This window comes from Meleagris gallopavo, chromosome 1 (genome assembly GCF_905368555.1).
Source record: "Meleagris gallopavo chromosome 1, MGAL_WU_HG_1.1, whole genome shotgun sequence".
Taxonomy (NCBI): domain Eukaryota; kingdom Metazoa; phylum Chordata; class Aves; order Galliformes; family Phasianidae; genus Meleagris; species Meleagris gallopavo.
The window spans coordinates 44,481,425-44,498,393 of NC_139404.1; the positions used below are offsets into that span (position 1 = coordinate 44,481,425).

A 16,969-nucleotide genomic window follows, 5' to 3' on the forward strand; every position below is an offset into this window, starting at 1 on the left:
TAGTTTTGCTGCTTTCTTTGAATCAAGTTTGAAAGCTACTGCATGTCTTTGGCCTGGATTTAAGGAGCTCCTGGGTCTTCGAGCCCAGTGTTGACAGCTGCAACCCTCATCAAGCTCCATCTTAACTTTAAACAGACCTTTTGTTCTCGCTGCATTGACTGCGTGACTCTTCAAGAATTTCATTTTTCTCCTGGTTAAAATCTCTCAGCTTGTTTTCATCACACACGTATTGGTGGTCAGGTTATACTTGCCTGTTCTGTTGCCCACATTGCTTTGGCTTCAGTAGGGTTTGTTTGTCCCTCACATTTATCTTTTTGTGAAAACAGCTCCCTTCTTCACTTTCATTTTGCAGTACTGAAACAGCTAACTTCACTAAGCTCCTTTCATATAAGACACTGCTTTCTTTAACTCTGTTGAAGTTCACCCTTTGTGAAGTTTTTATGCATCCTTTTCAAATAAGGGTGGCCAAAGCTATCAAACTATTCCACAGGAGATTTCAACTGTACATTGCTCAGCAGTCTTCAATCCCTCCCAGTCTGTTCAGGAAGCACCTTACTTACTGTGTCCTGGGATCACAAATGTCTTTTTCATGTCTGCATCACATTGATGGACCACATTCATCCATGATCAAATAAAGCCCCCAGGCCCTTCTCTTTCTCTGTTTTCTTTCCAGCTGATGAGTTTCCAGTCTGTAGCACATATGGGTTGTGAGATATTTATTGCTGTAGGTACATGTTCTCATACATCATGCTTCAAAATGTCATCCCGTTTCAAAGTTACCCAAGCTTTTCTGTGTGATAGTCTCACCCTACTCTGCACGGTAATGTTCCCAACATCATCAGATGCTATCAGTATAGAACTTCTTTTTATACCAGTTCATCACTGGTTAAAGCATTAAAGAAAACTGATTATGAGATCGATTTGTTTTACCACGTTACCATGGTTTTGCATTTCTAAAGGTGCTTATCAGAAGAGAGTAGGTGTTTATTCTGTAGTGTTTGGGTTTGTTTTTCTTTTTCCAAAATCTCTTCCTTTCTTTTGGTACCATGTTAGACTGTATAAATTACAGTGTTAAGCTTTTCAGGCTTTTAGTTGTCTTATAAAGATAACAGTTATCAGTCAGTAAATCCCCTTTTTATGAGGGAAATCACCATAAGTTTCCACCTAGTTGAAACAGAAATAATTTGAAGAAAAAATTGATTACTGTCATATGATTCCTCTTCAACGCCTACATATTTTCTTCATTGTTAGCACTTAGCATCATTAGATGCCTGTTTTTTTGGAGGGAGCTCTGATTTTATCAACGTCCATACATGTCCATTAAAGCAATATATTACACAATAATTTTTTTAAGACAATGTGAACTCAATCCAGTATTTTGATGAAAAATACACATATCTTATTATAAGTGAAAACAAAATGAAACAAAATGTTACTACTCTATTTCTACTCTGTCTTCCATAGGGACAAATATATTACATATTCCCCTTTTCCCTTAAAATCATTCAGAACAATTAGTCATAGAACAGTGTGATTTCCCTTAATGTTTATGTATTTTTTAGATGAACCGTATTTATCCAAAGTATGTTACAGTTATTCCAGTAGAAGGCACTGATGTTTTACATGTATTTTCAATATGGAAATAACAATATCTATGTGTGCCTGAAATTTGATCCTGAAAGTTATGGGGGTGTTGAAAGCAGAAAGTGCCACTTTGTCTCCCGTGGAAGTCTTTTAAGAGTCCTTCTCCCTAAATTTGCTCTTTTCTCCCAGTTAATTAATTAACTTCACCCTTTGCTTTGTGTCTTGTCTTGCTGCTATGCCTAATTCTCTTCTGTGTTGTATAGGGCCTGATCCAGTCTGCCTTTCCAGGAAAAATAGAGTCCAGAATCTTTCAGCTACCTTTGCTGCATTCATATTTTCACTTTCTTAGTAGCTGTCTGAATTCATGTTACTTTTCAGAACCGTACTTACATTCATTACAGTGTGCTTGCAAACTGTATATTTTGTCTCAAAATAGGGATATAACAAAACAGTTTTACCCTTAAGTGAGTGAAATTCACGTTACTTTTGGCTTCTACAAGGCAATTATTAAAGTTTGTGATGAGAGATATCAGATCCTCTACTTCCCCATGTGGCTGTTTCCTATGAAATGACCATTCTCCACTGTACATTTTTTGAACGTTAAAGATAATCTTTTAGAGCATAAAAGACAATTTTTCCCTGACATGAAGACAAGTACAGCCCTTGGTAAAAAGTGATAGTACATTTTTGCCATGAAGCTCCTAAGTTCTTCATTGTAGATGAGGGAAACTGGCTCACTGCTTATGTTGCTCTGGTGGTCTAAGAATATAAGTATCTTTGTCCTAGGACAGTTTTGAATATTCAGCTTTATCAACTATTTTCATATTTAATATTTTAGTATTAATGTCACTGAAACGCATGTCTTTACTTAGTGTCAAGTATGACAAGCATGTTGCCTTGTATGTTCAAGGGTGTGATTTTCTGCCTATCAAAAACTATTGGATGTCTCTCTCCCATTCCTCATTGCCAGTTAGACTTATTTAACTACATACAGCTGAGCATCTGGTTTATGGGCATCTGTTGATGACAGATCCCATCCATCCTTTGTGGTTCTAAAACAGTGGTCATGGACCTTTGCGATCTCAGTAAGGTGAAGAAAGACCTAAATGAGACTGAAATTTGCCCTGGTTAAGTCAGTTTGAAATATGTCAGACATACTCTCAATTTTTGATAGTGTAGTTATGATTTGAATGTATTCAGATGCAAAGCTCCACAAGCTTCTTATGTAGCAGTTTCCTCAGTTAGACCACAAAGGAAGTGACCTTGTGTTTAAATGCATTATTGTTGCCAACATCTTGATTTAAAGAGAAGATGGCTTTATGGCTTGTATGGTTTGTTGGGTTATTTTGGGCATTTTCAAAAGCGATAGATTTTTTTTTTTAAGTTCTTTCATGTGTTCTCCTTCTGGAGAACAACCACATTGCTCACGAAGTACGTTTATGCAGTGAGCTCCTAGTGGAAAGACTATATCAAGATCCACGTGTTTCAAGCATGTCCACATTTCTAATTTTTAGCAAAAGAATAGTTCCCTAAGGCACATGTCAATGTTACGTGATTGAAGCTAAACATACTTCTACTTTTGTAGAAAAGTGCTGTTATTAAAACATTAATATTAAATACTGCTTCTACTTATGAATATTCACTTTTAACATTAAGATACATGCATTTAGAAATAACTTTACTTGCTTGCTTTAGAAAATTACTTGAAGTTAGTCCATGAATTGTTCATTAGCTGTTCACACCAGGTAGTATTTTAAGGATTCATTTGTCAGACTCAGTGATCATCCATCTAATTTGTATGTCAATGTCCTCTATTCCTTATTGCATTTTTTTCATTTGTGCAATATTTACAATACTTATATATCCTGGTATTTCCTCACTCTTTCTTAATTTTGTTCTAGTGTATAGTTTCTTCATCCTACAATTTGGCATCTGTAACATTTTCATTTCCTTTCTGCTATCCTACTTCTGAAATTAATTTTATTATTGAAGATTGAGATATATTTTTTGAATTACCTTTTCAAAACAGGTGTTTATAATCAAAAGCAAAGGTTACTATTCATATCAGTGGACAACAGAGGTGACTGGAAAGAATGATTAATTCATCTCAGCTTTGCATTCAAAGTGTGGCTTCACATCTGAGCTTCACCCCCATCTCCATTTACATTGGAGAGAAACAGCAGCTTTCATAATGTGGATCATTTCACTTTGGCATTAATGTCTAAAATAGGTTAGGATAACTTGACCCTGAAAGAGCGTATTTCTCTCCACTGAGTGTAGAGGGAGATGGGGGAGGTCAGATTCAGAGCTGTACAATGAAGTAGTCAAAATTCAGGGTAATGAAGTCTGTCCCTGGCTACCAAGTCTGTTGTTACTTGCCAAGCATCTAACATTTGCTTGAGTCCCACTGACTTAATTAGGTCCCTAGAGCATATATCAATGCATTGTAATTTATTTCGATAAGCAAAAGATTTCACTGATTGTTTCCCCAGAGCTTTTTGCAATTATAACCATATTCTCTGTAAAAAATCAATAGCATTCCTGTAAAAAATCAATAGCATATTAAATAAGTTGAAGTATAGTGTCTGAAATCAAAGCCACCATAAGAAAGCTAGTATGATCTTATGTATAATTTTAGGTGCACATTAAAAGAAAATTGTACACGTTCAAACAGCACAAAGGGTTGGTTTAACATTTCACATGCACCTGATAAAGATCTGAAAATCCTGCTAAGGTTCCCTGCCAGAAATCAGGTATGTACACCCAGTTTTATGCATGTTTGTTTACTGTGACTTAAAATGTGTTGTGCTGTTACTTACTGCAGCTTCCCTTGTTTTGACATGACATTCCATATATTAATCTCTCTTACCTCAGCAATTGGCAAATGTATTGGAAAACTCTGTAAGTTGAATATGTAGATCGGACAGATGTTCTCTTCCTCTCCTATAAAATATATCTTGAAGCAATACTTCATGACGTTGTCTCAAAAATTTGCTCTACTGACAAAGACAACTTTTCCATTATATCACTGTATTAGTTATTTTCATATTTCCAGTGACTATGTATTAAGTTCATTATGTAAGTTCTGAGCTTTGTAACAAGTTATTAAACATTCACTGGGATACACATACTAGCACAAATGCATCTTTTAAGAGCTTGATATTAGTATTTGCTCAGTATCTGTTCTCAGCAAACAGAGCCTTGAGTATTTGATTATCAAGTATTGTGACTGGCCACTTAATCTGCATGTTATTGTTTCTGGTTTCCTGATTGAATGCATTAATGTGCTCACATTTGTAAAGCGCTCTCAGCCAGAAACAAAGAATAATTAATTACAAGACAAATTCTGTTTCATAATTAAGTGCATTTTAGATATGGATGCAAATGTTGGCTCTCTGTGAGGATTTGTAATTCTTACTCAAATATTTTGAAGGAACTATAACAGCATGTAATACTGCTACAGCAAAATTCTTGTTTTAAAATCCAAAATAGTCTAGATTGCTCCCCTCACATACATTAGAGATCCATTTAATTTGTGCAAGTAAGCCATGCTGTTCCTTTCTGGACTCTTTGTATTGTTTTTCCAGTTGGGAGAGGTCTTCTCCTTTGAGAAGCTGCCTAATGAATTGTCTGCTGCTGCCACAAAAGATTATATTTCTGCATTTCATAGTTTGAAGTTTTCTGTAGAGACAAGGGGGCAATTTAACAACTTTTACAAGGTATCTATTGAATGCTTATGTTCTTATCATTTTATAGATTTCTGTGTCTGCAAGTATAAGCAAAACCCTTACTTCCTGTATAATAAAAATTGTAAAACCTATTGAAATGCCTCATGAAAATGTAGTGCTGAAAAACTCATCCTGTGTCTGCAGTCTCGCTACTTCAGTGATACTGGATCATGGTATGTCTTAATATTACATTTATTTAATATTTATTCACTGTCATTTATTACTGAGGAGAACTGTGCATAAATACAGATCTTAGAACAGTAGGTAATACTTTATATTAAATGTCATTAAAAAAATTATTCCTGTTTTGTCAAGTGATTTTGAGTATACTTACAGTACTCTTGATCATTAACAATTTGTTATTATGAAGTTCTCTCTAGAGGTAATAAAACACATTAACCTGTTACTAGAAGCAGCTTCTTCAAATCAGCCTTCAAATCAGTAGCAGTGCAGTGTCTCAGCTTTGGGGCCTATATTTACATGATGCAGTTAGCAGATATGTAAGGAAACTTAGGGAAGCTGCAAGGCCAGTCAAGCTGGCTGGAGCCATGGAAGCAGTGCTGGTGCAACGCTCTGCTTTGACAGATTAACCCATCTTAGCCCTTCTCTCACCTGCAAGCTGAATTTGTTTTCAAAGCAAGCTGTACCAGCATAAGTACGAGGAAAATCTCAGCGTGAATGTCTGTATAAATAATAATCTCAACATTCAGTGAACTTTTTCAACCTAATTTAGACATTTGTTAGAAAGTGATTTTCTTCTAAAAGAGCAATTTCACTGATGTATCTGTCTGTGTCTAACTGAATTTCTTTCATCTTTCTAAGTTATTGGTTGAATCCATTTGCACTTGTTCTTTTGCTACATTGTTCAATTGCAAGTTGTTCTCAAAATTAGAGACCTGATCTGTACTGGATGCATGGATCATGTGATCTGTTTTGTGCGTTTTGTGGGTAACTTCTCCTGGAGAAACTGGCTGCTCATAGCTTGGACAGGTGTACAGTTCTGTGGCTGAAGAACTGCCTGATGGCTGGGCTCAGAGTCACAGTGAATGGAGTTCAGTTCCATGGGCAGCGGGTCACGGGTGGCATTCCCAGGACTCAGTCTCAGGGCCAGTTTTGTTTAACAATTTAGGACAGGAAGGCTCTGCAGAGGGATCTGTATAAGCCAAATCAATGGGCCAAATATGGCCTCATGGCATCCAACTAAGCTCAGTGCTGGGTGATGCATGTGGCTCATAACAACTCCATGCAGTGGTATGGGCTGGAAAGGTGCCCAGCAGAAAAGGGCCTGGGGGTGTTAGTTGACAGCCAGCTGAACCTGAGCCAGCAGTGTGCCCAGGTGGCCAAGAAGGCCAATGGCATCCTGGCCTGCATCAGAAATAGCAATGCCAGCAGGACTAAGGAGGTGATTGTGACACTGTACACAGTGCTGATGAGACTGCAGCGTGAGTATTGTGTTCAGGCTTTGGCCCCTTGCTACAAGAAGGATATTGAGTTGTTGGAGTACGTGCAGAGAAGAGCCGTGCAGCTGCTGAAGGACCAGAAAAACAGACGAGGAGTGATTGAGGGAAATGGGGCTGTTTAGTCTGGAGACGTTGATGGGACACCTCTTCACTGTCTATAGCCACCTGAAAGGAGGATGCAGTGAGGAGGATGCTGGTCTCTTTTCTCAGGTAACAAATGATAGGGCACAAAGAAATGGTCACAAATTGTGCCAGAGGAGGATTAGATCGGACAATAGGAAGAATTTCTTCATGGGGCTGGTGGATAGACATTGGAACTGGCTGGCCAGGGAGATAATGGAATCCTGTCTCTGGAGGTATTTAAGAGATGTACAATTTGGTGCTAAGGGACATGGTTTAGTGATGGTATGTGATAGGCTAGGTTGATGGTTGGACTTGATGATCCTGAAAGTGTTTTCCAACCTTATTGATGCTATGATTCTATGTGAGACTTAGAATAAGGTAGTAAATTATGGAATATCTGGATTTTTTTATGTGTTCCCTAGTTTTTGGCCCGAAAGTTCAGGGGATAATTCATCACACTAGAGTCTTATTGGACTAACAGGGAGAGAACAACCCGCTTGCATTGCTTTGGGAATCTATATAGAAGCACAGAGCTCTTTTAATCCAAGTTGTCTTTGCACTTATGTTGCTAGTGTTGGAATACAAAATAGGGATAGGTTCCCCACAAATCTGAGATTTCAGTAGTTCATCTAAAGCTTTGGTATGGCAAAGGTTCCTCTAGAATCATTTAACTTTTGTGTGCCAAGTTCCAAGTTCTTGTCCAATACAAAGTCTTTTATTCTTGATTCTCAAATTAAGTTCCTGTCCAATATTGATTTGAGAATCAAGAATAAAAGACTTTGTCCCCAGCAGTTGACAGTAAGGGTGATATACACAAGTGTTCTGGACTATTAAGCTGGCTTTAGTAAACACTGTAAGTGGGTTTTTAAGAGGAAAAAAAGCATTAGAGAGGAAAATATGTCCTTTATTAACTCTTAATTAACCTTTGTTATTAGTAATAAAAATATTTCCTGCAATTAAGGAATACATGGTCATCATTCTGGTTCTCCATCTTCCTGGACTAGAACTTTTTTTTCCTCAATTAGCAGGTTTTTAGAATATATAGTATTATGAAACCTTGCTTACCCTGCCTATGCTTTGTGCCAAAGTTGAGCCTTTTTACTGTGTTAAGCAAAAGGTTGTGAGCTTCACTTGTACCTGACAGTAGTACTGCCATTCATGTGCTCCTATGACTTATGTTATAGTAGAAATGTAGGAGCTATGTTGACTATTTATGGTACCTCATGTAAAGTGGCCTCAGTTTCACCTGAATATGCAATTGCAAAACTCCTTCAAGTGTCATTTCCAGAAAAATGGAAGGAAGGGAGGAAGGGAGGAAGGGAGGGAGGAAGGAAGGAAGGAAGGAAGGAAGGAAGGAAGGGAGGGAGGGAGGGAGGGAGGGGGAAGTAGGGGAGGAGGGGTACGGGGGAGGGGGGGGACTTGGAAATACCTGCTATTCAGTGCAGTCTGGTGCATTTCAAAGGTCAGTCCAGGCGATGCAGAAAGCAATAGGTTTGTTTTCCATAAATTTCAATATAGACAAAATCAGGAAACCATTTTTGACAGTATTCTTTCTAAAGTATTTAAATAAACTTAGAAGAAAGCATTGCCAGAAACTGATAAATTTCAAGCTTTTACTTATTACCCTCCAGTAAAATACTGCATTTTAGTAGCTCGTGGTTTGATGAACGAGGGAAGTCATTCAGGCAATTTTGTGCCCAGCATGCCAGATTTCTGCAGACATGTTGATTTCTGAAGATAAAAATGGGTGTTTGGTGGAGGATTTCAAAGTGTTTGTACGTGCTCATCTACATCTTCAATTACTGAAATAACTTTAAAGTCAGACTCTTTGCTTTCCATTTAGTAAGGTATTTAAGCACACCAACAGTCCCAAGGGTTGTTTCTAACAAGCTGTCAGGTGGCCTTTGCAGTATGCGCCCAAGTGCCATGCTGGCATGTGGAGCCAGGAGATACTACTTATTTAGCAATTTAAATGTAGCCAAAGCTGCTTTTCATCTGAACAAGCCAGCCTGTGATAAAGGCAAAGCTTTCTCTACCTTTGCAAGGTGAATATACTTGAAATCTGTGTAGCTTTCCTATATTAAAAAGCTATCTGCTTCTTAGCATAGGAAAGCTAGGAAGGTCTGCACACGTGGGTTTCATCTGATCTCAGACACTCATTCATTTTGCAGACGTACACATCTGCAGGCACACAGATGAAAGAGACCATGGCTTAAGTGGTATATATCTAACTCTGTTTTTCGATGTGGTATTCTGCTCATGGGAGAAGATCCTCTTTCATTCCACAGCTGCCAGCGAATTGTCGGTATAATAATTACTAGCTGAAATAATAGCAAATTGACTCATGCAATCATAAAAGATTTAAATAGGATGAAAATTGCTACTGCATAGATTACAAAAGAAGACTCTGAACCCAAGTGAGACAGAAAGAGATAGAAGTACAGTATGTCGGGGTCTCCTGCATTTGAACAGTCTGTTCTGTTGTGCTGGAAAGCTTCAATTCAGAGTCTGACTGCGCCACAGATATACTGTTTGTTTTTTAGGAGACAATTATATTTTGTGATGACATTTCCTTACCTATATCTTGTCAATAACATTACTTGTCTATATCATGCATAGGTGGCATATAGTTCAATTAATGAGTGTGTGTGTAGCATTTGAATAACTTTTGCAGAAGGGTGCTATGGAAGGACAAAATCTAGTTTATTTTTATTAGAAAAAATGTGAGGAATATGTGTGTGAGGGATAGCAGGTACCATGTAGAGAACGACTGAATGCACGCAAGTCTTCAGGTCAATTATTTTTTAACAAGTATTTCTTGTAATATTCAGCATTTGTCTAACAGTCACATTTTTCCAGATTGTCTGGTCCTTGAGGCGTCGCTGTCCTCAAACTCTTGGAATATCACAGAAACATTTCAGTTGGAAAAGTAAGAACCTGCTTCCTACTGCAGTTCTTTGGGGGGTTTATGTGTTTGCACTGGAAGTATGCTTGTTCTTTATTTTTGTTATTAAAGAAATATGCTTCATTAAAGATAGCTGAATCCCTTTTCTTGGCCCATTTCCTCCTTCTCCTCTTTTTTTGATTGCCTTTAGAAAGGTACTTCTTCTGATGACTCTTTTATTTAATGGGACTCTAGCAGCTGTAGGAGAGGTATTACAATGACTGAATGACAAGTGTCTGAAGAGATAATAAAGGATGTCATAATGACATTAAAATCCTTTTTGTTCTTTTGAAAAAGGTGGGCTTCTGGTACTCAGGATAAGACCTAGGTCAGAGAAATCAAGAGAATCTGTGAAAGTCACCTTATGGAGCTGTTCTTTAACTGAACAGGACGTGATTCAGATGTGGTACATGGATAACATGAATATGTTTTAACAAGAAAAAAAGCATTTAATCTGCTAACAATAACAAATACCTGTTGTTCTGTACATATATGTACTTTTTTCTTTTTCAGAGCCAAACTCATTGCTGAGAGCTTGCAATAGAAATCATCTGTGCCCAGTACATGGCCAAAACCTTTACGATATGTGGTTGTTAAAATCTAGGTCTGACTAACAGATACTCCAGGTAGCTATAGTATTTCCTTTCAGAACGCCTCTCTCCTTTACGAGGAGGCTAATTCATAGGCACCTGTCATGAAACTGAACTCCTGCTTTTTGGGAAGTAGCACATTGCTGCCTGGTCCCTGGAGCAACATAGGGAAGGAACTGTTTTCCTCTAAGGCACAGCATTTCCCAGCATGGATGGAACTGAGAAGAGCATGCTGCTCTTGGCCATCCTCTGTGCTGATCAATGCATCAGATATGAGCTGGCCTCCAACAGGCCTATTTTTTGGTAAGGAGAGGCAACAGCAAACTAGAAATACTTGCTAACGCTTATGCACACAGAGTAGAAGTTTGGGAAGTTTGCCCTTTTCGGGATAGAATGTACTAACTGGCCACTTAAATACCAGTGAAGATCAGAGCAAAATAAAATATAAAGTGCTCTGCCTGCTTCTTGCTTTTCAGAAATATATGACTTTCAGCACCTTAACACAGACTCTATTTCATACTAAATTTGTCCTCAGAATAAGCATAACAGAACAGTAGGTTTGGAGGGTAGACTCAGGTTATGTTTTACGTATTTCATTACATGCTTGCCAGGTTTTTCTCTTGGATTTGCGCGTTTTTTTCTGTCACTTGAAATTTACATTCATGACTGAATCTAGATTGAGTCCCTTGGTCTTACAAAATCTCTTGTTCTGTGTATTAACAGCTGTTCACGGTGCATACACGACGGTGAGTGTGCCAGCTGTAATTGGACACGTGTCTCTCCTGCCACTGCCTGCCAGGTGAAGTTTGTTGAGGAGAGCCGGAATCCCCTGTGATACCTTTTTGTTGTATTGTTTACATCTGAGCAGTAATCTGTCTCTTTCTTGTCCTGACATGGAGAAATGCTGATTTTTTTCAGGATATTTGCAGTGTCCAAAATTCTTCCAAGGATATCATCACAGCCCAGAAATCAGAGGTTAGTTAGCATTTCGAAATCAGCATTACTGAAGTACTGTGGGTGGGGGGAGACATTTTTGCAAAATGAGAGGACTTTGCAGAGGAACTCGGTTATGGATGAAGAACATAGAAAATGTTCTTGGATTGAAACTGTTTTTCTTAGTGCTTGGTTGATATTTAAAGGTACCAGCAAAGTTTTGGGTTTCAGATCCACGCATTGAGACAGTAAGCATGCAAAAGTCACATGACTACCTCTAGATGCAGTATTTGCAGAATTACTTAAATTCCATGTTTGTTGTGTTTAGGCACTCCACAAAAGCTTGTGGGTAGACTGGAGATGGAACTAACCTCCATCTATCCCACTCAAGCTGGATCACCAGAATGGAATGTTACTGGTGGCACAGTACCTGTCTGAATCTGGTTGTTCAGTTCTCTCCTGAAATCGTAAAGACTGTGTGTGAACTTACTCTTTTTTCCTCATAGAACAGCCTGTTAACCACAAGGTTATCTCTTTATTCTTTATGATCAAGTGATTTTATTTTTTTTCATAAAACTGAGCAATCTTGTCATCCTGGTTGCTTATGACATGCAGGTATTAGGAGAGGAATGAGTAGTGAAGAAAAATTTGATTGATGAGTAACTACATAGAGATTTGCTCCCTACCCATTTTGGTTTCTGCTTTACTGTGAATGATAGCATGGTTGGTATAAATAGGCACTGTGTTCTTATCTCTAAATGTTTCATTAGAACTATACAAACTTTTACCTGTGAAGACAGGAATTACCTCCTAAATCCAGCTGAGGCCTTAAACAAGATCACAAAATTTGTTTTATTTTCCACAGAGAAGAGTGTGATTTCAATACTTGTGCTTCTGAACATTAATATTCTGGATTTGGTGTGCATACAAAGCATTATTGCTGGTGAAAGAACAGAGGAAATTCTTCTTTGCTCTGCTTCCAAGTGAATTAATTTGACACTGGTAAATAGTTGGAGTTCTTTGGGAGATGGCTTTCTTCCACGTGCCTTATCTGGAAAAGACAGTGATGGACAAGGCTGTGAAAGCACTAGAGGCAGCCCCAAGACAGATGTTTATTTAGACATGATTGATCCTTTCAGAGGACTTGAAATTGCATTTGAAATCCTGTTTTCCTTTGACTACTGGGGCTTTAAGAAGAACATATTGGAGGGTCAAGAAAGAGGATTTGTGTCTTCCCACAACCCTAGCACAGCATTTATATTAATACACTTTCTTTTGGTGATGAGAGCTCCAGCCCTCCTCCTGTTTCCAGCTGCTGGTTTCCATGCCTGCACCCTCCTCCCCTTGCACCACAACAACAGCAGGAGTGATTGTGCACGTGCATTTGACAGGGGAACTGATTTGGCTGGAAATCAATGTTTTGTTTCAGCAGATTGTTTTTCAGCTGGGTCGGCGGCATGATCCATGTCTCTGTGTGGCTCGAAGTCCTGTGCCAGCACTGTTGAAGGAGTGCAGGGACAGGCATGAGCTCCCCGGGGAGGCAGAGGCTGATTAAACCAGGCCATTGCCAAGCATCTCACTGTGACCTGCAGCCGCACTAACCGCAGCTCTGAGGATGTGGCTGTCACTGTTTACACAGCCCCAGGGAAGCACTATGCTGTCCGGGCTGGGGCTAGGTCTCGAAGTTCAGAGCTCTATTGGAGCTGACAGGGTGGTGCTGATTTACATCACCTGAGGACCTGCTGCACCCTTTCTTTGTGCCTCTCTTTCATCACCATGGCATCGGCGTGCCTCACAACTTCTGGCTTTTATAAATGACTTTCTGCCTCTGCTGTTTCCTTCCCTCACACTTGCAGGGGCCTCTTCTGGCTAAGCAAGGGCTGCGTGTGCAGGATCTGAGGGGCAGTGGGTCCCTTGCTCGGAGGAAATAAGGACTGCCAAACTAGCTGGCCTGCAAGAAAGCCTTGCCTTTCCCGCATTCAGCTTCTTCGCTGCTGAGGAAAGTGCTGCAGATTGCCACAGGCAGATCTGAAGACTGGCTCTCCAGTGATGGAGGCAAGCTGGCCCCAGAGCTGCCCCTATGTGCCTGACGTCATCCAGCACGGCAGGGTGCAGTGAGGAGGCCCATGTCACAGCACTGTGGTGAAGGCTTAGCTGGGGTGAAGCTTCTCTTCACCCTGGTTTCAACTTAGCTTAAAAAGAGGGAAGAATGCAAGCAAAGCATTCTTTGCAACAACCACACCATCTTTCTTTCTTTGCTTAGAAGAAAGCACCCAGTGGATGTGAGCTGCAGTTCAAAGAGGCCTTGTTTTCTGCCTGCACCCCTGGGCACCCTGTGTTTCTGCCTGGTGCTTGCTGTCTTAATGTAGCTATGCGGGTCTCTGTGTGCTTCTGTGATACTATATGATCCTCCTGGTTGCCTGGGGGAGCCCTAAGCAATTTTGGCCTCCATTATGTAGTGTTTGGCTTGTGACTATGTGTGAGACACTGGGGCACAAGCGGAAGGACAGGGCAGGATGTAACTGCAGTAAGGCACTGCTGTTTCGAGGGCTTCAGGATCTCAAATTTCTGGCTCATTCATCTTCCTCACTTACCAAGGATTAATCTGATCCCCAGGTCAGGGTGGGAGTGAACTTTCCCCTTCAGTGGTTTGTCAGGCATTTCCTTTGCCCTCCTCCATTATTCCTACCAGAAGTTACCTTGGAGCAAAGGAAATTCATTAACAAATTCCTTGCTTTTGCAAGCCCTTTGGCCCTGGCCTTTGCCCTCCATTGCTCTTTCCTTAAGGCACAACCTGTGGCTTTTAGTCAGCTGTGACAGGTCTCATGGTTGTTCTGCATTGCTTAGGCGCCTGATGGTACTGTGTGGGGAAAATGCACTTCTGAAGCAGGCGGTGGCTTTTTTTGCAGAGGACTGGGATTGGGACCCACACCATCCCCTCAGAAAATGAGCCCAAAGTCTTGATGCCAATCTGTGTACACAAAAAGATCAGTGGGGAGAAAACTCTGTGGCAACAACATTCTTAGCTTTCCTAAGAGATATTGCATTAGCTCTCAGTGTCAGGGGCTGAACTTACTCAAGAATACATCCACAGGCAGACTTAGCAGAAATCAGGATAATCAGAAAACTCTAAAAACTGAACTAAAACTGGTTGTGCAGACAGTCTAAAACCAAGCCAGAAATAATTTCCCTGAGGAGGTTTCAAACATTTTGGTTTCACATGTGTATTTTCCTGGTTTTTTTTGAATGTTTACAGTTTTCTTTTGATGTCTGAAAGATGCACAGAGAGGAACCTGACACTGATTATCAAAATAGGGAAGCATCAAAACTGAGTAAACATGAGATGCTGACAATCACATCAAGTCAATATGCTAGGAAAAAAATCTCTTTCTTGGTGCTGTTAGTAAGTTAGAGTAAGTAAATGTTTTAAAGATACACAAAGAAAAACACATAGAAAAGCCCAGTTTAAAAACTAGGCACACTTACGTAAGACTGACAGCATTGATGCAAACTAGGGTTATTCTTAAATGCATGGAGATAGATTTGTGAGCTTCTTTGCATCAAAATGGAATACCAAAAGATTTCTGCAGTTGTGCTTCAGGTAGTAAAGCTCATTCTGGGCTATTTCTTGACTTTTCATTCTGGGATTTGACTCTGCTTTCCTTTTTCAGGTCATGAGAACTACCTTCGTTTGTTTCTCCAATCTCTTGTAGTGACAGCACTGTGGTTTTTGTCTCATGTTGTTTCGTAGTTCTTCAAGAGTCATGCAAAATGTATCATTTCAAACTGGGTTTTCATGATACATACCTTCCAGCATGTCAGATTGTGATTCCTTCTGGCAGATTTCTTATGAGATAAACTGAAGTATAAATTATGTAGGTAAAAATAGTTGGCTTGTAAAGAAATTATGATTGACAGTACTTCCCAGGATCAAACTTAACAAGATCTGAAATTAATAAGAAAAATGCATCTCAGTGCCATCAAACCCACATTTCTGAGCGGTGGTTGTTTTTGCTGCTGTCTAACTGCCTAGCCTTTTTATAAACAGATTTTGCTTTGCTTTGTTTTCTAATAGCATATCAACATTCATTCCATCGAGCCTTTGTGGATTTCTACGTTGGGCAAAAGTGAAATAACAGTCAAAGGAGAAAACTTTACACATGCATCAGGCATAAAACTGATACTGACAGGAAGCAGTGGATGTAAACAAGAAATGTGAGTTAGCACAGCTCTGAAAAGTACTGCTGTTTATTTTGCATAGTGTAAATTGTTTGTTTAGATTCCAAACCCAATTTTTCCCTAGCAGCACTAGGGTGTGTGAACAGCTGTTCAGGACCTCTCCTCAGCAAGTATTCCCAAAGGATGGAAATGAGTGTGGTGTTTGGTACAGTACAAGATGTGGGGTGGGTAGGGGGGAATTTTTCTCAACAGTGGTTAGGGCATGTCTGTACATGTGGCCCTTTGTTTCTTGCAGCAGGCAACAAGAAATTAGGTCACAGGAAAACCAAAAACCTCAGCTTTTCTTTGGCTCTCCTCTGCTTCAGATTATTCCCCACATATTCTAGGATTTGGCTTTTGAAGGCACAGACAAGACGGCAGGGAAGGAAATCTCCCATGCAACAACTTGTACTTTTCTCTATTGATGATTGCACAGTGTAAAACCCTAGGTAATTAGACTATCTTATTCTCAATCAGTCATTTTCAGTAGCAGCTGCAGTGGCTGCCTGTGATTACCAAGCCCTTTTTATATAACTTGCACTTGAGCAAGTATTCATATGATACTGTTCAATTTTTACTTCAACCATGAATTTTCTGAGAACCATGGAAAACAAAAGAGGAGAGAGGGAGGGAAGAACAGAGATACAGAAAAAGAGGGGAGAGAGAAGAAAGAGAAGGAAGACAAGTGTGGGGAGGGAGGGGAGAGAAGGGGAAAGAAGAGAAGGAAAGGAGAGAAAGGGAAAAAAAGAGGAAGGGACAGCAGAGAGGAAGAAAGAAAGGAGAGAAAGGGAGGGAAGAGCAAAAGATGAAAAATGAAACAAGAAAAGAGTGAAAAAGAAGAATAATCTGAAGATTCTCATTCTTGACTAGCTTTTGAACCATTTTGTTTGAACTGTGTACAAAATAGCAGGAAAATCACTCATTGCATTACATAGCCTTGTCGCAAGGCCTTGAGACCAGTATCTGTACCATATTGTATAATTATTGTGACATGTAGCAAGTTCATTCAAAAGAAGCCCTAGTTTCTCTTTTCCACTCCCTGCTCTCTCTCTTCACTTCCTTCTGGCAGCTCAAAGATTCATTCCTTTCCTCTCTTCATCCTTTGCGTTAGGTTATAGGCTTCATGTAGTAACACCAAATGAGTGACATAATGGCATCTGTGATTCAGCATCTGTGACTGTTTTCTTTCTCCTCCAGCATTAAAGTTAGAAATGTGATAAATGATACACAAATGACATTTGCTCTCCCACCAATGCGCAAAGAGGCCAAAAGTGTATGCATACAGGCTGACGGGAGAAAATGTTCACCACCAGTCACCCTGCATTATGTTTCACTGCCAGCATGTTTTGGAATCACACCAAATACCTCCTGGATCAGGTAAAGTGTGTC

General features: G+C 39.6%; 1 protein-coding gene across 2 annotated transcripts in view; it reads left to right on the forward strand.

Moving 5' to 3' along the window:
• PLXNC1 (plexin C1) overlaps positions 1–16,969 on the forward strand; it is a 70,392-nt gene that overhangs the window by 16,653 nt on the left and 36,770 nt on the right. For both annotated transcript variants that reach the window (XM_085223106.1, XM_010711920.4), the window contains exons 5-11: positions 4,223–4,337; positions 5,341–5,485; positions 9,755–9,824; positions 11,153–11,228; positions 11,348–11,404; positions 15,438–15,577; positions 16,778–16,957. In XM_085223106.1, coding sequence (XP_085079232.1) covers positions 4,223–4,337; positions 5,341–5,485; positions 9,755–9,824; positions 11,153–11,228; positions 11,348–11,404; positions 15,438–15,577; positions 16,778–16,957 — 783 coding nt within the window. The remainder of the gene's footprint in view (positions 1–4,222; positions 4,338–5,340; positions 5,486–9,754; positions 9,825–11,152; positions 11,229–11,347; positions 11,405–15,437; positions 15,578–16,777; positions 16,958–16,969) is intronic.